This window comes from Parasteatoda tepidariorum, chromosome 2 (genome assembly GCF_043381705.1).
Source record: "Parasteatoda tepidariorum isolate YZ-2023 chromosome 2, CAS_Ptep_4.0, whole genome shotgun sequence".
NCBI lineage: Eukaryota > Metazoa > Arthropoda > Arachnida > Araneae > Theridiidae > Parasteatoda > Parasteatoda tepidariorum.
The window spans coordinates 21,083,380-21,106,472 of record NC_092205.1 but is presented as its reverse complement, the minus strand read 5'-3'; the positions used below and the strand labels follow the sequence as shown (position 1 = coordinate 21,106,472).

The 23,093-nt window shown below is 27.4% G+C and overlaps 1 protein-coding gene across 3 annotated transcripts in view; it reads right to left on the bottom strand.

Annotated features, from left to right (window-relative positions):
- The window catches only part of LOC107455279 (C-type lectin domain containing ema), a 45,418-nt gene that overhangs the window by 5,800 nt on the left and 16,525 nt on the right, over positions 1-23,093 (bottom strand). For all 3 annotated transcript variants that reach the window (XM_043046956.2, XM_043046957.2, XM_071177279.1), the window contains 11 exons: positions 22,586-22,703; positions 19,119-19,236; positions 16,458-16,558; positions 13,319-13,371; positions 10,761-10,830; positions 8,623-8,777; positions 6,174-6,224; positions 5,348-5,476; positions 4,211-4,331; positions 3,463-3,614; positions 1,392-1,689 (listed from right to left, as the gene is read on the bottom strand). In XM_043046956.2, coding sequence (XP_042902890.1) covers positions 1,392-1,689; positions 3,463-3,614; positions 4,211-4,331; positions 5,348-5,476; positions 6,174-6,224; positions 8,623-8,777; positions 10,761-10,830; positions 13,319-13,371; positions 16,458-16,558; positions 19,119-19,236; positions 22,586-22,703 — 1,366 coding nt within the window. The remainder of the gene's footprint in view (positions 1-1,391; positions 1,690-3,462; positions 3,615-4,210; positions 4,332-5,347; positions 5,477-6,173; positions 6,225-8,622; positions 8,778-10,760; positions 10,831-13,318; positions 13,372-16,457; positions 16,559-19,118; positions 19,237-22,585; positions 22,704-23,093) is intronic.

Here is a 23,093-nt window from a genome sequence, read left to right as displayed (position 1 = left end):
TGGCAATTTACATAATTGCCTGAGATTAACCTGAGCTTTTTCTCACCTATTTCATAAAAAAGTGGTATTTCTTCATTATACCGGCGCAAGATATAAAGGCGCCAATAATGATGCAACCAATGACAAACTGAATATCTCCGCTGGTAACCTTTTGTCTCCACATTTTCAAAGCAAGACAGGGCCATTTTTTTTTTAAAATTTTATCGGTCAAATCTTTTTCTTTATACGAAAAATTAACGAAAAAAGCAATGAAAATGTGGGATTTGCCCAAAACAGAGGAATAAGTGGTCAGATTCTTTTAAGGGAAAGGCGTTTTGGCTGAAATCGCAGCTTGTGAGAAGAATCATGAAATGAAATTGTATATCGGAGATGAAATTCAATGCCGATGCAATCTTTCATCTGCAAAAGAAGTATCCGTAAAGGCACCTGGTTTCAGTAATCGAAAATGAGCTTTTTGAAGGGTGTGCGGTTTATTTATCGTTGCAGCGAAGAATTGACCTCAGTTTAACGGTGTGAAAAGCAGTTGGAAAACAGTCATGTAACAGTTGTAGACTGGAATAACTTCATGCTTGAAGTTGGTGTGAATTCTTTGCTTAAACGTGAACAACGGAAAGTAGAAGTACCTGACATGAGCGTCGAAGTGGACGAAAGTTTGTTCATGAAGTGAAAAAAAGATGCGGGATGGACTACACAACAATGGATCTTCGGTATAGTTCGCCGGAAAACGAACGAATGTTTTCTTGTGGAGTTGCCAAACCGATTCTCTAACACTTTCAAGGCAATTAAGGAAAATATCGAAAAAGAAACTTCAAGTTATTCCGATTCATGGAAATCATACTGCACTAGAAAGCTGAAAGTTTGCACTAGGAAGATGAAAGTTTCGAACATTTCAAAATGAACCATAAATACAACTTGGTCGATCTGGAAACTGGAACTCACATGCAAAAAATAGAGAGACTGTGGCGCATAGCGAAATAAGAAACATAGAGGAATGGCACGCCATCATCTCGAAAGTTATCTTGTAGAATATGTGGAGAAAGCAAACGGAAGCTCCATTTGAAAAAATTTTAAGCGATATTAAAATGTTTATGCCTCCGAAGTAAAAAATAATTTGAACCATTTATTAACCATTTTTTTTATGTGCATGCTTTGTGTTGTAGACAATAAAGTCTGCTTTGTGTGATTTGTTCCGTCGACTGTGCGCTGCCACCAAAAAGTCTGCTTAGCGAGATTTGCGCCGGTATAATGGAAAAGTACCAGAAAAGTTTAATGCATTAATTTTACTATTTTAGAATTGTAATTTTACTATTGTAGACTTCAACTGTAATCAATCAACTTTATTACCGATACATTCCAGAGTAATTAAGAATTATACTAAATGATGAACTTACAGGAAGAGAAGTCTGCCGACTTGACGGAATGCAAGCTATGTCGGAGAGGAGAGGGACAGGGTTGAATGTGGTCAGGAAGTTCTAATAGACGGGCTATCTGGTGAAGCTTGCGTTGACGAGCTTTCTGGCGTCCTTTGCTCAGCCTCTGCTTAGCTGCCATACACCTGATGTGGTCGTCAAACACAAACTTCGCAGCAAGGAGCGGGGATCTAATACTTCCTGTTGCAATACTTGACGGCCTGTGAATAGTAATGTGGAGGCAACGGCTGTCGTCTTTATCACCAGTCACCTCAATATCCTAAACATTAAAGGTTTTATTATGAAATCCAATTATATTCTTAAATAAAAAACTGCTATAAGTCAATTTAAAATTGCAACAAAAACAATATAACAAAATCTAACTCAAACCTAGAAAAGTGCTAAACTGAATAACACTTATGTTATTCATAGTTACAGTTATTCATAGTTACAGTTATTCATAGTAAACAGTTATTCATAGAAAAGCTCACACGTGAATGTATGCGGAGTTTCCCCTGAAGTGGTCCTGTACTGCATTCACGTTTCTTTCGTTCTATTTCAAGTCACTCTCTAATTTTTACAAATATATCCTTTTATAATGTAAGCATTTCTTAAAAAGAGCTTTTTATATTTTCAAGAAATTTTCAATTTCTGAAATGACAACACAAGCTTCTGCCAACGATTACGACTGCAAATGGCAACTTTGAAAAATAAATTCAAAGAGAAATATAAAAAGCTAGAAATGTAAGGTTGGTTGCATTCTTTTAAGACAACTGGAATATTTGTTTTCCCCAAGTTTTAAAATTCTGTTATCAAATTTATCAAGAGGTGGCACAGCTGACAAGTTTATCAACAGATGGCACAGATATAAACTATAAAACAAGCATCTGCAACAACAGTGAAAGTAGTACTTTATTTATGTCGCATTAGAGCTGCATAATGAGTTATTGGAGATGGTGTGGGAAACAACTCTGAGGATGAACCGGAGACATGATATCTCAATTTTAATCTTCTGCGTGGGGGATGGCTCTTCCCATCGGTAGAACAATGATCTACACTTTAGGATAGAACAGTTTAATGAGGATCAATACAGTGCACCCTCCAACCCTTTGCAGGCTGATCAAAGTGGCACCTGCCTGCTCACTGATGCCTGACTTCGGCGATCTATTAGAAAATATGTCTTACAATCAGTCCTCTACGAAACATTTGCAACAGCAACATCATGGTTTAGTTTGGGGAGGATTAAACTAAGGAGGTGAAATTAGAGCAAATATTTCTACTAGACTAGTCTGACATTGAGTAGGCAACATTATTTAATAGTTTTTGCAGTTAAGGACACTGTTGTATAACTTAAAAGTTAATTTTGAAATTAAGTGGAAAAAAAAATTTTTTTTTTTTAATTATATTTAAAGCAGGATTTATCTAATCATACATATTCCTGTTCTTTTAATAGATGTTTCAAATTATTATAATTGTGGAGATACCTGGAAAGCTCCCATGACAAAAATAAAATTTTGAAATGATTTAAAAAGCAAAAGTCTAACTCTCAAATTTCGAAATTTTTTTTTCAGTATTACAATATACTTGAATTTTTTTTAACCACAAGTAAAAAATATTAAGTACTAATGAAGAATGAAATAAAGTTGACAAGTACTTTCTTTGTTAAATGACAGCTAAAATTTTTTAAATTGCATAGAAATATTTCGTTAATTACAACAGCTATTTTTAAATACTACTACTTTAATTGAACGATTAGTTACAATGTATGTAGTAAGTTTTTTTTTCACATACGATTCATTTGAATTAAACTGTTTAGAACTGTTTTTAAACAGATGCCTTACAAGCTTCTAAAATTTTTCCTAAATAACATCCCAGTACAAAGAAACACCTTATTTCTAACATGGAAACCAAAGAATTCATTTTTAATCGAAAATTCTCCCCAGAACAATTTTAAAATGTATTTAAAAATTAAAAAACTATTATTGAAAATCAAAATTTATATGAATACATGAAATTTATTAGAAATATGAGAAATTTAGAGAAATGATAGTACCTGCAAAAATCCAACAAATTTTGCAATTCCCCAACCAACACGCTTATTATCAGGATCTACAAGGATGAGTTGTAAAGCATCTATAACCATAAAGCCTTTTATTTTTTGACCATCCTTGGTGATGACGGTGCAACTAATGAGGTCACTGTTATCTGAAATCATTGGTTTCATTTAAAAATAAAATATCTATGGTTATGTTAGATAATTACTATATTTGCATATCAGTAATACAAAAAAGCATTAATTGAGATGGAGGCTCATTGACATACAACATTTACTTATAATATATCAAAAATGTTTGCATACTTGCAACAAATAACAAAGAAATGATTTGTTTGACAATTTGAAAATGCGCTAGGTAGAAATAAAAACCAACAACTTCAGTATTTATTTTTTGTATTTTCTTCCAACTTTAATGTTCAGGTACTCAATCAATAAAAATAAACTAAATACGAATCCTCTTCGAGTCAATAAGAAAAACGAATTTAGAAATATCATTTTAATTATTATAATATATCATCTTAACGGTTTCACCTATTAAAATTGGAACTGTATCCAGTAATTGAATATTATTTATTTTTGTTCTGAAATACCACAAATTTAGGAATGTGTTTTGTTCATAAAAATACTAGAAATATTTTGAAATCAAAGAACAATATTTTTTTTATCTTCTCATTCACAGCTTTGATTAACTAATGGGTAATTTAAAAACAATATAAAAGAGAAAATGTAGATAAAAAAATCTTACTGAGATCAAGAGCATCATTAACTTTAATGCAAGAAGAGAGGTTTGTCAAAGGTAGTTGATTTTCAGGCTCATTCTGCAAAGTCAACGATAAATCTCGAAGAAGGAAGAAAACTCTGATAGCCTGAAAGAACATAGTAAAAATAAACATTATTAAGAATGCTATAATTTCATTTTGCGAAGCAAAAAGATAACAAGACAACCTCACTCGCTTAATTCATCACATTATTTTACAAGTAGAGATATTTTTATTATTCACAGATTAATAAAAATATCTTTCTGTATTGGGCATTTATGGAAAAAAAAAGTCAATAAATTTTTGCATTTGGCAGTAATTTGCTACGCTTGGCTATTAAATACCTTAATTCTGCAAGAGTATTTTTGAAATACAAGTGATAGGTAACAATGCCTGCTGGTTTGTACAATCACTGGTTAGTAGAAGCAGCCACTTATTATATACGAATTTCGAAGTACTAAAAATAACATTAAAAAAATATGTTAAGGGACATTATGACTATTGGATATTGGAATCAAAACTACTTGGTCACTCATTGAAATTCACAATATTCAAGAGCAAAATTTAACATCAGTTTTCTGAGAAATTGTTAGTTCACAGGTTTCACATCATATGACAATACTAAGTTCTTTTTCATATTCAAAGAGTTTATTTCACTTTTTACTAGCCTAAACCTACCTGATGAAGAGAACCAACTTAAATCTGAGTATCTCCAACCTCATTTCTAATAAATTACAAAATAGTTTGACTAACTTTAATTAAGATTTTGAATCGATACTTTAATTCAAAATGCTACGAAACACTGAGAAATTACAATTCCATACGTTTACATATGAATATGTTCATTTCATATGTAGAAATTTGGCAAGTGGACTCCACCTTTTTTGTAAAAAAAAAGCCTTCAGGTACCGATGTGATGACATAAAATGACAGACACTGTATATAAGGATAATAGATTGCATATTTTTTAAAAGAAAAGACACACATATATGCAAAATAAACAAAAAAAATCAGATTAATGAACAGTCATAGACCACTACAAGGACGAGGGGGGGGGGGAAGAAAAGCACGTAGCCTTGCGGAATACTAGACATTTTTAATTAAAACACAATATCGCAAATTACCCTTCTAGCCCTTTCTACTTCACCACACGGAAGACGTTTGTGGAATTCAATGCCAGACATAGGAGTACCAGTAGGAGGCAGCAAAAGTTTTTCATCCATCATTAAATACTCAACATTGAGAGCTTTTTTCTAAAATCAATTTCACAAATAATCAAAACACACATTTAAAAACAACTATTTCTCACATTTTAAAATTATCACATCAAAAAGTTAACTCACATTAATGGTTAATCATTTAATCAAAGTATGAAACTGATTTACAAATTCAGAAAAAGACAAAATAAGTAAATGTTAGTCAGATAAACTAATGCTTCCTTATAGAATAATAAATAAATAAACAATAAAATAATAATTAAATTCAAGGAATTTATTTATAAATCACTTGCTAGCTTTGTTTGATAGTGTTAATTTCATCGCATAAATCCCCAAATTCATAGGTCATAGGATGCTTTAATATTTTACCTATGAGACTATTTGTCATGATAGAAAAATCAAATGTTTCAATTTAAAAGAATATTTAAATAATTTCTTTTCCCTGGAATATTATGTTTAATATACTTCCACATTTACATCCAATAAAATTTTAATATTGAATGTAAAATTAATCTTGTTTCATTCCAATAAAAATTCAGTAAATCAACAGCCTGAAAGAATTATTAAAAAAAAATTCCTAGCAAAGGGGAAAAAACATAAGGACTGACACAAATATACACATCAACTGACTTTTAAAATAAATTGTATTAATTTAGCCTAAAAATTCCAGAACACTTTAATTAAATTAGAGAAAATTATACACAATGAATGTTTGCTTTGTAATACCACTCACTTTCATTTCTTCATACTCATCTTCAAACATGTCCAAAAATATTTCTTCGCTCTATAATAAAATAAATCATCTGTAGAATTTATTTTAAATTATTGCAAATGAGATTCAAAATAAAAATTTAAAGAATTAAAGTTGTTTTTTTTTAAAGTCTATATTTAATTAAAGTATGATTAGAATAACCTGTGCATCAAAATGTTTTTAGTTTAATTTTAACTGCAAATTTTTTTTTATAAAAAGTAATTTTATTCTATAAACTAAGAATAAGTATTTTTAGAATTATAAAATATGATTATAATCTTCAATTCCCATAGTCACTGTAAGAATAATGCAAGACTTTGTTCTTCATGTGAAGCAAAAATTAGTACATTTCACCATAAAAATTAAATGAAGAAAAAACTGATTGACTCTAGGTAAAAAAGCACATTCGAGTTTAGTTGCTGCATACAAGAGTCATTTATTCTTTTCAACAGTAAAAATCATTTTAACAGTAAAAAAATATTTTTTTTTGCCAGATCACAATTATGTAAACAAATTATTAACCAAACATGAAAATGCTAAAAGTATATTATACTAAAAGTATATTATACTAAAAGTACATTATACTAAAAGTATAAAGTAAAAAATTAATAGCTACTATCATTTTTCAATTAAAATATATTATAGTAAAAATTTAATAGCAACTATCATTATTTTTCATTATTTTAATACTAATAGATAAAATATTCAAATGAAAACAAAACATTTAATAATTTGAATAATTTGATATTACTGTTTAAAAGAAATTCTTGCATTTTATAGACAAGTTAACAAAAATATTAATCCTTTTAATAATCAGTGGAATTCAAATTTCCTTTCATTATTTAAAAAAAAAATTAAAAAAATAAGAAATGCATAAATGTTATTTTGATATCCGTTTGAACTATAAATATATGTAATGAACTTCATGAAATTCTACAAGAAAAATAAAGTTTGAAAATAAAATAAAGACCCTTATTACCATGGTAATAATAAATTTGATACATTTTCACAAGAACAGACTTAATTTCTATAATATCTGACCTTGCTAGGATATGCATGCAACAAGGCAGTTTCATATGTAATTCTAAGCAGCACTATTCTTAAATAAAATTAAAAAAAATTCAAATCATTGAATTAAATTAAAGGAAATAAACTTTTATGATGCTAGACTGATGTAAAAGAAGGGATGAAAAGAAAACAAACAGTAACAGAATTGAACATTATTATGGCTTTGTGATAAAACCTGTGTTTACCTTGGAGAGGGAGGGAAGAAACTAACCTAATTAGCCATTAAATTAAATTAAAGGAAATAAACTTTTATGATGCTAGACTGATGTAAAAGAAGGGATGAAAAGAAAACAAACAGTACCAGAATTGAACATTATTATGGCTTTGTGATAAAACCTGTTTACCTCAGGGTTTAAGCTGAGTCTAAAAATTCATTAGCAAAAAAGCTAAAATCTGAAAAAAAGTTTTAGCAAAATGCTAAAATGCCATTAGGCTTATAAAATTACTTTATATCAAACAAGTACTGTAAGTTATCTGACAAAGAATAGCTTAATGTACAAGAATATCAAAAAGAATACCTATAACAAAAAAAAACACATTTATTATTTATCAAAACATTTTGGTTTATAATTGACAATCTTCCTTTCTTTCATGTTTGCCCATTTTACAAATGCTTCTTGAAAGTTAAATGCACTTTTAGGGCCCTAAATATTAATCATTAACAAATATATATATATCATATATTCTAGCCATTTTTGTTGATCGCTATGCTTCATCTCGTTTGATCACGTTTTTTTCGTGAACGCTAGCGTCATGGTTCTTCTTGCGAAAGATATTTAGATTTTTTCTCCTTCTTGTTTGATCAAGTTTTTTTCATGGATGTTAGCGTCATGGTTTTTCGCGGAAGCCTTTTTTTTTAATGGAATTTAGTAAAATCCTTTAGCAAAAATGCGAAAATGCTTTGTTGAATTTTAGCATTTTTGAGGGGTCTTTTCGCATTTTGCGAAAAAAGCTACCGTAGCGGAAACCCTGGTTTACCTTGCAGAGGGTGGGAAGAAACTAACGGGATAATTGAATGCAATGGAAGAATAATTCGAAAAAAGTAAAACACTAAGTGCAATATAATTGATTAAATTTTTTATTTTCATTAAGTTCATAAAAAAGAAATTGAATGTTTTTCAAGCTTATGCACATCCTTTAATAAATTGCGTTTAAATATAAAACTTTTTCCCCCGCAAAGAATCGCTTAACATACATATAGGCCACAACACATATCTTTGAGAAACAATGAATATAAATGATGAAATTTCAAATATGATTAAAATGTATTGAAATGTAACAAGGAAAAACATATAAAATTTTTTAAATAAATAAATAAATAAGCATGAAGACTGAGAATGATTTTTTGAAAAGAAGAACTAACTTTGTAGAAATTTCTGAGCATAACTGTGCTTTCTTCCCGAGCTTGTTCAATAGCAGCTAAGTGACAGTCTAGTAAGCAGCTTTCAGTGTTTTTTAACGCAAGCTGCTTTAACAGTAATAGTGTCATCTGAAGAGTTGCTATACGGATTTTGCTACCTAAAAAAATGAAAGCAAAAAGATGAAAAAAATTTTGAAAAAGTTTTTGCAAAATATAAGCCTGAAAACCATTAACAAAAGAGTAAAACCCATAATGATTAAACATAGAAAAAAAAAACAAGAAAGTCATTAAGCACATTATATACAATAAATTAGGAAAAAAAGGGGACGAAAAAAAATCTGAAAAATAACTCATATCTACTCATTTATGCGATACAGAAAATAATGACACAAATGTTATCAAAGCCAGGAATACAATTTATAAGTAACCATACCTGCCAACATTGGAGAAATAAAATAACAGAGATTTTACTAGCAACATTTTTTAGGCTACGAGTAAAGTTTTGATACATCATGCATAAGAATGCATTTAATACATCATGCAAGTCAAAAAGAGAAATTCAAAATTGGAAATAATATAAGCACTTACATTTAGCAAAGTAAAAAATATGTATATAAATCTTAATCTGAAGACTTTTTTTAAACCATTATTTGTAATTACTTAAACTATAAACACCCAATATACTGCAATACTGGCAATAACACCATCTATTAAGGAATAAGACAAGTATTTTTGTCATCAGCGGACATTTTGTCACTAATTTTTTTTTCAATTTCTTCAACAAATACGGAGAAATTTGAGAATATATGGCTAAACAGGAGAGATAGTCCTAAATTACTAAAGTCTTTGCTAAAAAACAGGAGACTTGGCAGGTATGAGTAAGACAAATCCTTTGTCACATCAGTGCACTTCTGCCATTTATCAGGGAGGTCCCAGAAGGATTTGGTAAACTAATTTGCAGAAAGTTTTACACACTATCCGTGGACAATTACATGCAACATGTTAGTCCCATAACTGTGTCCTTGCTCTTATAAAACAAGGCACAGTCTGAAATTGCCAATTTCAGAGAGAGTATCAACACAGTGAAGCACCAGGCCAGAATAATTTCACAAATGTCCACAAAGTTTCTTGCAGAAGTCATTTTTCATCATGGATTAATTTGTCATAATCAAACCCAGCACAGCTTCGGTATTTACTGCTGTATGTGATGTAGCTGGTCAGCACACACCAACACCTTGCCTTTAGTCGCAGTCACTGCTGTACTCGACATATCACCAAACTTCCAACTAGCAACATATAATGGCTTAGCTCATACCTCTTTGCATTTATTTTATTGCCTTTCCCAGTGGTATTGTGCATAGTTCCATTTTGAGGGCTGCTGTTTCAATTATTTTAGTATGGCCATAGAAATACATCGGAAATTTGGATTTAAAAATTCAGTTAAAATTAAAAATCAGGATTATTTCTTTGAATTTTACAATTTCTAATATATGTAGGCTCTGTTTATTGTAATCACTTTGGGACACAATTATTTTGATAATATTAACTGATTGATAATGATAAACAAATCACAAAATTAGGTACCTATTTAAAGCACACATACTGAGTTTGAAATAAAAAGAAAAAACACTATATACATTTACACATTACATTACATTACAGTACAGTACATTTTCTTTAAATTATAAAAACATAGAAGCAGGATTCATATTGATAGAAGTGAAGTACAGAAGAGAGGTTAATAAACCATAAGAGGTTAATAAACCTTACAAGAGGCTAGTAAACCATATTAAGAGAAAAATAAAATAAATTAAACAAATATTAGACCATATTAGAGCTATATAAGGTTAAAATAGAGCAAAGTCAACATATTTATAAGATTACACTAGGTCTAACTCATATTAATTATGTATAATGACTTGCTCAAGAAAAATATTCATTAAAGAATCAGGCATGATTAATTTAATATTATAAATAAACAAAACATTTTTTTAAAAAAGACAAAAGTTTAAAATTAATTTATTCTTAACAGGTAAAATACTGCAAAATTTTAAGTACATAATTTCATGTGTAAAATTTTATATAGTAGTCACAATGTTTTCTTTTTGATAATTAAACAAATCAAGTGATGTGATACTTACTATACTGGCAACTAAGATTAATTATTTGGATTAACTTCTCCGCCAAGCTAACATTATAGTAGTGTTTTGTCTACAAAATAAAGGTCATTATTAGTTTCAATACAAAAAAAAACCATTAAAATAAGAAAATTTACAATTAAATATATCAGAGTTATAACAAAATGCAAAGTGAATAAAATTATTGTAAGTTGTTAAAAGAATTATTTAAATTAAAATGTTAAATTATGGCATGATGGTTATAATGGTAAATTCTTAATAGTAAAGAATTTATTTCTCTTAACTAAGTTGTACATAAATCTTTTTTTGCCACAAGCCTACATAGCTTACCGAATGAGATCCTTCACTCAAGGTTAAATTTTTTGATCTTACAATTTGTTTGTTTAACATTCATTAGCATACATACAAAAAAGTTTTTTTTATATGTTTTTTCTTCCTTCCTTCTTTTTTTTTTTTTAAAAAAAAGAGCAAAAATAATGTTTATGGGTGATTCTTAGGAAACATGATAATTTGAACCAAAAAATTTCTTCAAATTTAAAGTCTTCAAAACAATCTAAATTTTTTTTTGTATATTTACTTAGTTACATTTATTAATATCTTACAGACAGCAGTGTAGTTTATTGACATTTACTCAAGAAAACAATAAAATAGAAATTCACCACATTTTGAATGCCAGAAAAATGACATATTAGCATAGAAGTTTGAAAAAACAGTCATTTTTAGCCATTAGTAAGTAACAAAACCTAAGCCTTTACGTTAGATGGATCATGAATAACTTAAATTCTTTTATCTACTATAGAAAGAATCAAAAAAATTTTTGTTGCTGATATGTACAGAATAAAATTGCGTAAAATAATCAATCATTAAATTAATAAATAATTTTGATTACATTCAATCTTATTACAATCATACATAAGCTTGGTATTAGATTAATATTTGCTTTCTCTCCTTAGAGTATTAGCAGAAATCTCTGGTAACATTTCAATGTCCTGGTATTCATAAGCCAGGAAAATGACAGCCAGGATAATGACAAATTCACCATTTTATAGCATATAACTTTACTTCAAATTAATATTTTAGCGTAAGACGTTTATATTCTGCAGAAAACAACAGGAATTCTTAAAATAACTCAGATAAATCAATGTAGTTTATGTTACTAATGACTTCAAGAAGCCAGGAAAATGACAACACAAAAACCTACTAAGTGAAAAAAGTTTAAAAATAAATTTTTAACCAGTAAGTCGGTTCTTTATTCATGCAACAAAACATGTTCAGATAGGAGGGTATCTAATCAATCTATTAACATAAGATATTGATTGATGGCTCTATCTATTTTGGTTATAAACCACTAAATAAAAGTAGCCAGGAAAATGACAGATTTTCCTGTGACAAACAAATTATTGACAGAAAAAATTCTTTCAAAAGAAGTTTTTGTAAATAATGCCCTCCGCTTATATTCTAGAAATGATTAGATATAGAAAAATTTATGGGAAGTTTTGAAGCTACTTATTATTGGAAACATTGTTTGTGACATGCCAGAAACACGAAATTTTAAAGTTCAATTTAATTTTTTTAATATACAAAATAGTCGATGCTGGTACTAGGTTATTTAGAATGCTAACAGCAATGCTATTTATTATTTTTTTAAAAAAAAGTTCTTTTAGTAGTTTAGTATTAGATCTTGGTGCAAGTGACTGTAAATTGTCATATTTCGTGAGAATCACCCTCACACAAACACTTAAGTAAGAGAGTTATTTACATAACAAACCAGCATTAATAAAAAACAAAAATTAAAAAAAAAAAAAACTTTAAACTTAAAACTTTAAACTTAAACTTTAAAGCAATTTTCAACAAATACATTGCTGTTGTAATACAGGCAAACCTCAGTAAGCAATAATCGTGATATAAATTAGAAATATCCAGTATTAATAATAAAGATATATCGGCGAACAAGAAAATATTAAAACATAATGATTGAGTTAACACTGAACATTATTATAAGCAAATTGATATTATCTAAGTTAATAAGTACTAAATGTAAGGGCAAGTCCTTAAAAATTTTATTTTAAAACAATGTTATAAATGTTTAAGTTAAGTATTTTCTTATGCTCAGAGATTGGGGAAAACTTTTATTTTTCTTCAGAAAAATAAATATGCCTGGGAAGAAGAAAAAATAAAAAAAGCTAACTTTGTTTAGTAATTTTTTACTTATGTAATCAAATTTTATAATAATTAGTTCTCATCAAATATGAACTTTTTTTCTCCCTCTTCAATGCTTATTGTTCAGCCCTTCAGCATCCTGTTAATTTTTGTCAAAATTTGAAGGGATAAAAATACATGCTCAATCCGAATTTTTACATGCATTGCAGGCAATATAATTTTCGATTACTGACATGGAAGGCAGAAACAACTGCTCAAGATTTTTGGAAAAGTTAAAAGAAAATCATAATCCAACGGTAGATTATTAATAATTGAAAATGATGATACATACATAATTAACATAAGAAGCATACATGCATATATTTTTCAGTAAGATAAAAATTTCAAATGTCAAAACTTACTTCAGACTTATCAGATGGCATTAAAACAGTATCTAAAACATCCTGACTAATTCCTGAAGAAAAAAAAAATAGATAGATTAATGCATCAATACATTAATATAAAATTTTTTTTCATGAAATGTTTACTAAACCCAAAATATATTTGCTGTTAAAACAAGCAACTAGATTAAACAACACATATTTGTTTTATAGTAGCAATTGTCTAACCCGAAGAGCCTGAGTACCAGTTTACTTATAAAAATAAAAGGCATATTCTTCGATTGATTTAACTTACACAAGTGTGAAATCGAAGCAAATTAAAAAATCACTGCTTGACTTAGAAAGGTTTGATGAAGGTTTCAGAGTTAAGAAGTAATTTAAACTTAAAATAAATTAAAATTGAAGCTTATGCACGGTTCATATTAATTTGTTTTAAACTCAACAAATCCCATTTGTAACAGTCAAATATAAACTATAATTTTTATATTTAAATATACTTCAACAAGAAATGCAATTTTAAAATATTTCATCATATATATGGAGAAATAAAAAAATTTAATACCTGCATGAACGCATAGGTATATTTAAAATATTTTACTTCAAATTCTACTTGCTACACTGAATACTATTAGGGTAAATTTCAATTACTATATTAATCAAATAGAGTTAACCTGGGAGAAGTATTTTTCACATCCCAAAATGTCGTATTAATTTTATTTAGATTCAATTTGACAGCAAATTGTTTATAAAAAATATATACAAATGAACTTTAATACATACCAGCTGAAAAATATGTTCCAAATAGATTAAGCAATGAAATTAAAATTAAAAAAAAGTTAGTACTATAATATTTTTTTAAATATAAAAATTACGAAAAAAAGCATATGATTTGCGAAATACATAATAGGTTATGTAGCTAACAGGTTTTTTAAAAGACAGTTTTAGAATTTCAGAACAAAATATATGTTACCAAAAATGTATTTTAATCAGGTTCATATTGTTTTAACCCACAGATGGTTTTGCAGGTAAAAAGCTGTATTTTAACCTGTAGTCTTCTCCACATGGAAAAGCAGCTTTTCCATGTTATTAGATAAGTCAAACAGTGTATTGGGGAGAAACATTTCTCCCAAATTTGCCCATTTACTGAACCCCCAGTGGGTTAAACACTTCTTCATGTATAAAAATTTAATTTTAAGTAAAATAGAGTTACTGTAAAAAAAAATTTAAAGCGCTTGAAGAATAAATGAAATACTTATTTCAAAATATATACTAATTGTAAATTCTCTCTACATCAATACCTGTTGCAATAATATTTGGTAATCCAAACAAATTTAGACAGAAACCAAAATTTATCTTTCTTCAATATAATATTTTGGGCAGCAAGAAAATTATAAAACACAGTAGCAATATTTCAGTGTTCAGATACCTGGTAGAGAAAAACCATTTTCTTATTTTATCATCTCATGGCATTTTTTTAAAATTTAGTATATGAATTTTGCGATATATATATTTCATATGGATTTTAAGATTCACCCTTTCCCTTATGGCTGTTGTCCACTAATAACTATTTTAAGGTTATTGCCCACTTCCTATGCCACCCAAACATATTCATTTTAGTAAAAATGGACCCCACTACTAAACAGGGCTGGCAGGATTTAAATTACTTGATTTTTCTTAAAATCATTTAAACAATATAATGAATATATTTTTAAGGGTGTGGTTTCACTTAATATTCGGATCTGATGGATAAAAACATTTTCTTTTATTTCTTTTTATTAAGAAATAACGAAAAGGGAAGTGCATAAATTCAGACTTAAAAATGAATAAGAGTGGAATTGAATTGACAAATTGCTTCCATATTTTTAAAGTTTGTGAGGAAATCTGGTTTCAACAAAAATAATTATGATTTTATTTGTTCAGTATTTAGTTTATATTAATATAGAAAGCTTATATTATAGTTATATTTTATTTGTTCAGTATTTAGTTCATATTAATTAAAAAATAATTTTAGCAACTTTACAAACAAACTTGAATTATATAAGTTATTATATTCAGGGTGCGTAGCCAAATCTTTGAATCAAAAATAAGCACTTTTTAAAAACTTTTCAAGCACTTTACAAAAATTTTTAAGCACTCAAAAAATTCACATTCAATCAATGATATTATTGAAAAACAAAAACTTCTTATAAAGAGTTTTAGCGTTAAAAAAAACCCAAAAAGAAACAGATGTAAATCAAAACAATCAGTACTTTCCCACATCTTCGAGTGAATTCAACTTGACCTTGAACTCAGAACAAAAGTACCCTTACCCCCTACGTCAAAAAAGTGTTAGAAGTAAAATAAAATAAACAAGAATAAAATTAAAATAAATTAAAAAGAAAAACATTTAATAAGGATCTGACACTATCCGAATTGGAGCACTCGGGTTTCAGTTTTGAGTGTGCGCGCATGCGCAAGTCATAACGTGGGTACGACATGAAGTCCGCGTGAATGATTACGTAGCAAACACCCCATTTTTCGTGAAATGCAGGGGATCCGCCAGATATCACTGAAGGAAAAAAAATTTTTTTGTGGGAAAAAAAGCACTTTTTAAAAACACCAGCTGAAAAAAGCACCTTTAAAAGCTTTTAAAAACGAAATCCCCCAAAAAGCACCTTTAAGTACTTTTTACAAACGCTACGCACCCTGATATTGTTTTTAAATAATATTAATCAATTATTATATTTTATTATCAATTATTAATCAATTATTAAATGTAAAAAGAGAAATAAACAAATAAATAAATATAAAAAAACTAGTTTAAAAATTATGATTTTGCCAACCCTGTAATTAAGCCTATTTCATGATAAAAAGTTAACAGCCCTTACTGGTTTAATTCTAAATCCTCATAATAAATTATAAAAATAACACATATCAATTATAAACTTGAGCACACAATAAAAAAATGCACTATTTTATTGCATCTAAGTTTATGATGTCTGTATAATTTAACAAACTTTAAAACTCTGTGCTTTTTTGTATTACAAATTTAATGTACACATACCTCTCTAAAAGTATCTTAATTAAGTTCCTAAATTAGTTGCAATAGGAGTTAGCAGGATGTATCATTAGTTATTATTATTTTTAATCTAAATAGGAACATAGAATAAATAAAACTAACCAGGATTATATCCTAATGCATATAAAACACATAAAGAAAATAAGGTGGCATGGTCATTTTCACTACAATCTAATGCAGAAAATATGGCTTCCAAGAATGGCCTAAAATAATAAAAAAAGACAATTTTTAGGATTTAATTTATAAGAGAGCAGAATACAGAGATATTAAATGTATATATGAATGATTTTTTCCCCACGATTTTTGAACTAAAGTAACCTTTTAACAGTCAATCTGAAATTTTCTTACGATATGATCTAGTCCACTAAATCGATTTTTTCACAAAATATATTAATATTCTTTGGGTATTCCATGGAAAAAGTGCTTAGTTATAATTTACACAATTAAAAGTTTATTGAGAATTAAAAGGCCAATAAAGGATTTTTTTTTAAATAAAAACACTTCTTAATATTGCCCTTTTAGTGCAATTAGTTTATAATTTTTCACTGTTCATACTTGTTAGAGAAACTTGATCTTCCAATTGAACAGATTATGTCAGGAATACATTATACAATTAACAAAATGAAGAAATTAATGGCAGTCTAATGTTTTGAACCAGTTGGAAAATATGCAGCGAAGTTTAAAAATTACAATATACACTAAAACTTTGATAGATAATTTCTATTTTTCTTTCTTCATTTGTAAGAACGATAGATATGGGAAAATAAAAAAATTGGTCAATAGAAAATATCAAATAATTGTATGAAAATGTATGCAAAAGAATAAAGAATGAATGAATTAATAAATTTAGGATAAGCATAAAAAATTTTAATTACAAAAATTATGTTCTTAACAAAAATATTATGATGTAAAAGAAGGATAAATAAATACATTAATTTTATTTTGGAAATTCTTCAAGGCCAGCTGCAAATGTTGGCAATGACTGTGGTTCCATTTTGCATTCCTCATCGAAATCACTCAACACTACTTCAGCTTTTACAACCATTTCTTGAACCGGCAATACCATAAGCTCCAAATTTTCATCAATTGATGCAATAACATCAAATATTATGTTTCAGAAGTTTTACCCATCCTATACTAAATCCTCATTTTCTTCTATACTAAATCTTTTACACATCAGGAGTTAGCATTTTTTTCTCGAAAAACAAAATATCTTCAATATTTTTTTAAATTTTGAATATTTTTTGAATGATGGGGGTAGGAATCTGCATGTTTCAAAACCAATTGAAGGGGATATTAATAAAAATAGCATTCAAGATGGGACAGTTGAAACTAAACATTATATACAGTAAAACGAAAGATGCAGGAATGATTGATCGATGTTCTACTGTATTTTAAATAAAATTATTAAAATAAATTTGTATTATTTTTAAAATAAGACTTATCCTATAAATGAATTTAAGTGTTTTGATTGTTCTTTCTTGATGGGAAAATTTAACCTACCAAACAGGAAAAATAATAAATCATTCAAATTATATCTGAAAACTAATATAATTAGTAGAGTAAGTTAAAGAAATGTGACTGAGATTACAGAATTTTATATCATTACAAAATAGCATAAAAGTATTTTAAATAACATTAATATTGTCTACACTCTTCAGTATGGCCTCCTGTTACAGCATTCCTTTTATTACAACCAATGGAAAAAATTCCATTTGCTATTTCATAGACCAAATGTTAGTTTAATGTTCATTAGAATGAACATTCATTGACTTAAATGTTCATTCCAATATAGAGACCAAAATTCAGTCATTTGATTAAGAAAAAGTTTCAAACAAATTTTTTAACCATTACTTCCTTTGATGTTATCACACGATTAATGGGAAGCACTTTAGAGTCTCCTTCAAACAAAGGAAGAGTGACCTGATACCCTATATCCTTGGGTGGTCCTAATATATGGTCAATCATAATCTGTGTAACTTAGTAAATAATAAATCCAACAGTCATACTGTTCCTGCTCGAAAATTGAATTCATTCCTTTAATAAGATGTCGATCATCTCATATGATTTAATTTTTAATTAAAAATTGTGGTTTTCATTGTTATCTTGACATATGTTAATTATCAAAAATGGCAACCATCATATAATTTGTGGATTTTCCACCTATGAAGTATATTATTTCAAAATAATACTTTTACATATAAACATAAAAAAAAGTTGTATTATTACCAATTTTTCTGTCAGTTGCAGAATTCTTATTAAAGTAAAACATTTCTATGTTAAGACGGGTCACGTTCATTAAAGTTTATTTTAGCCATAAATTAAAATTTATGGTATTTTTAAGCAGTCATGATATAATCTCACATTACACTGTCTGTTTTACCTGGGCACAAGGGTCATTAAATCTAGCCTCAACTGATAAATAAATCTGTTTCGAATCAGACATTGAAGATTGCCAAAGAAAATTTAAAATTATGTTTGTAAATTGAAATGAAAAACTAATATTAAAGTTTCAGTTTAATAGAAAAGAATTCAGTAGGCCAAAACTTATTGATCCATTTAAATCAGAGACCAGTCCAGGATTTCTAATTTGAAGCCAATTTTTGTGAAATATTTCGATTGCCAACCAATTTTTGGGAATAATTTTAGTGCAGTTTAAATTTTTGTGCAAAAGTATAATTTCTTGTAGAATAAGTTTTTAATGTCATTAATAATAACGAACTTAAATTACTTAGACAAAAAGAAAAAAAGTCATTTTAATACCTGTTAGTCAATGAGAAACTTTGCTGTAACATTTCAGAATTTTGACTATTTCTGTGGCCTTGTTGAATTGATTTCTGAGCAGCTTTTACCTTTTCCTCATCAGACAAATTGGAAGCTTCTAACAGAAATAAAAATGAAACATCAGAATAAGCATGAAAAAGAAATTCAAATAAGATATTTAAACATTTGAACAGCTGGATTTGTTATACACACTCTATACTATCAGAATAGTATACAGTGTGTATAACAAATACACACTTCAAAATCACTTTAAAATATCTCAACCTTTAGATGCTGATGTATCCCTTTTATAAATTTATTTTCTGATGCCCTAATTACAAATAAAAATATAATATAATTTGGAATATTTTTTTTTGTTTATAGAAGAACAGTCTAATAGTTACTAAAAATCTGTTTGATTTTCAGAATTATATTTGTTCTAAAATATAAATTCCAGAAAAAAGTAGTTTTAATATTTTATCATTCATTTTCAAAGATTTATGAATAATTGATTCTGTAAATAAGAGAAATTCCATTGATGAATTAATTTTTCTCTTAAACCTAAAGAACTGTAAACAAATGTAAGGTTGAAGAAGTATTGTTAGGAAAATTTTACCCTTAAAGCAAAAAAAAAAAAAAAAAAAAAAAAAAAAAAAAAAAAAAAAAAAAAAAAAAAAAAAAAAAAAAAAAAAAAAAAANATTCGTCTGGACCTGTGGGGGTGACTATGGTAACAAGGTATAACTATTTCAAATAGGGGTGTGGGTCACTATTTAGGATATATTTTGTCTCGGGTGGGGGAGAGAAAGGGAATCATTTTTCTTCATATTGCCCTAAAGCAGTGTTTCCCAAAGTGTGGTACGCGTACCCCCAGGGGTACGGGAACAGTTTAGCGAGGGTACGCGTCCTTATGCGAAATATCTTGCAATAAACGAAAATTTCAAACAAACTTATTTAAAAACAAAGCTAGCCATGAAAATTTACGATTACGTATTTTTCTATTTGCTATTTTTTGCGGAGTTTGCAGTTAATAATTAGTGGTGTCAACAGCCAGTTGTGATTTTTAACTTTTGTGCAATTTTTTTATAGTAAAAAATACACTCATTTTTTTATTAGTGGTACACAGCATTACGAAAAATTTATAAAGGGTACACAAAAGTCATAAGTTTGGGAAACACTGCTCTATACTATCAGAATAGTATACTGTGTGTATAACAAATACACACTTCAAAATCACTTTAAAATATCTCAACCTTTTGATGCTGACGTATCCCTTTTATAAATTTATTTTCTGATGCCCTAATTACAAATAAAAATATAATATAATTTGGAATATTTTTTTTTGTTTATAGAAGAACAGTCTAATAGTTACTAAAAATCTGTTTGATTTTCAGAATTATATTTGTTCTAAAATATAAATTCCAGAAAAAAGTAGTTTTAATATTTTATCATTCATTTTCAAAGATTTATGAATAATTGATTCTGTAAATAAGAGAAATTCCATTGATGAATTAATTTTTCTCTTAAACCTAAAGAACTGTAAACAAATGTAAGGTTGAAGAAGTATTGTTAGGAAAATTTTACCCTTAAAGCAAAAAAAAAAAAAAAAAAAAAAAAAAAAAAAAAAAAAAAAAAAGACAACATTGTTATTATTTTATAACCAAAAATTATTAAAATAAATGCTAAATATAATATTTTTCACTTATTTTGAACTAAATTAATACAAAATAATGAAAAAGCTTAAGAGATATGTATAATGAAAATTCTGCATCAAAAGGTTAATAGTCTACATAAAATGCTGTTGGCATAACCTCACATTTTATGAAAATAAAAAACTTTAAACATATTAGAACTTTTTTTTTTACTGCTTTTAACAAATTTTAATGAAGCACAAAAAAGTTTGAAATTAATGTAAAAATATTCAATTTTAGAATAAAAATTAAATTTAAATTTTAGTCTTTATAGATTACAAAATCTTCAATTATTATATAATACTTGAATTGAAATAAAAAGAGATCTTTTCAGAAAGCGTATACTAATTTAAGATTGAATTTACAAGTTTAAATAAAATATACTACACTAAATTCAAATATTGTTAAAGAATGAAACTGGAAGATTTCATGTCTGAAGTTATGTTAATTATTGAGTTCAACATTTGTAATAAATAAGAGGCATTAAATGTTTGTAATACTTAAGTACAAATTTTTCTTAAAAATGCATTTTATCAATTCATTTAAATTAAACCCATTATGCATTCTGAAATTAAAATTCATATTATTATTATAAGTAGAACATTTTTAAATTACATTTTTTGGTGCACACCATAAAAATAAAATTGGACAAAATTTAACCTGGAGAAATTATGAATTTATTTTTACAAAATCAGACTGAATATTTTTACTCTGTATTATGACACTTTGACAGAAGCCTATTATATTTAATTTACTCAAATACCGAAAATGACACTGAAAAAAAATTTGAGGATTGGAAATCAATTATTCAGTATCATATTTTATTTATCAAATTAAATCTTTTGATGTGCAAAACTCTATTTTCTTGTACAAAATCAATGTCATCAAAACTATGATTATGCAAAGTTAGCTGTTAAGCTAAAAAATATTAAATAAGAGGTCAGTGAGTTTCTTTGATTGCAGTTAAGAAAACATTACAATGTCAATTAGACAGACTATATAGCAAAGACTAAAAAATATAAACTCAGAGGTAAACGATATTCTTTTAACATTGCAAATTGAAGAACAGCAAACAAGTATCAAGAGCTTTAAGGAGCTATATAGACATATGCAAAGCGTTAGAGATCAAGTTTCGTAAGAATGAAATGAGTACTCTCTTGGGTTAAATGATAAGTTTTTCTTGTAAAGGATCAAGAAGAATCTGAATCTATCTGGCTGAACAAGATATAAATATCTTTTTGTTAATATTGTAGTCAAACAAAAGACAATAAGATTTGAATTTAAACAAGAGTTCTATTTATAAAGCAATTATACTATTGTATTTATCACTAAACACAGTAATAAATTCTTAAACAGAAGAATTCACAAAAATTAATAGCAATTCTGAACTGAATTTTTTTCTTAATAAAATGTCAGATACTGTCATGTTCACATCTACTCAAGAAATAAAATAAAAAAAGTCTCATCTCAATAGCGTAGCTCTTAGTTGAATATAATTTATTTGATGCATAATAATAACATCTTAAATTAATTTCAAGGTTAGATTATATTTGAGGCAATTAGAGTAGAAATCAAAGTTTTAAATGCATATTTAGTCACATTTGTTTCAAAAAGATTATTTAAAATGGAAAATAATTGATTTATTGGCATTAACATTCCTTCAATATAACAGGACTTACATTAACAATGAAAAAATGAATTTAAAGGAAAAAATCAAGAAGAAAAAATTATTAATGAAAATTCATGTTTGAAAATCATAAAATTAAAGAAAATTTTACCTTCAGGGTTGCTTCCATCAGTATACTGATCATTATTTCTGATTGCTTCCTGTTCTTGGGCACCCAACAATTGTAAAGGGGAAAATGATGAAGAGCTATCATTGGGAAAACTGTGTGCCTATAAATAGCATGCATATTAAATTTATTAATGCAAAACTAATGATTTGACTTTGACTGAAATACATAAAAGTTAATTTTACAGACCAATTTTAAATTATAGTACTAAGAGAAATTAATTTATTTAATGACTAAGAAAACTAGAAGAATTTATTAATGGTGATGAAACTGATGGTCTATATTGTACTTTATAAGCTTTAAAAGGAGATCTATAGTTAAGGCCAATTTTTAAAATCTTTCATTTAAAAAAATCATTTACTTTAATAGTTTTCAGGTAAAAAAGAGATAATTGACATTTATGGAAAATAATTTGAAATGTTTAAATTAAATTCTTGCGTGTTGTGTGATTTTTCTAAATACTCGAAATTTTTCGGATAACTTGTATTTAACT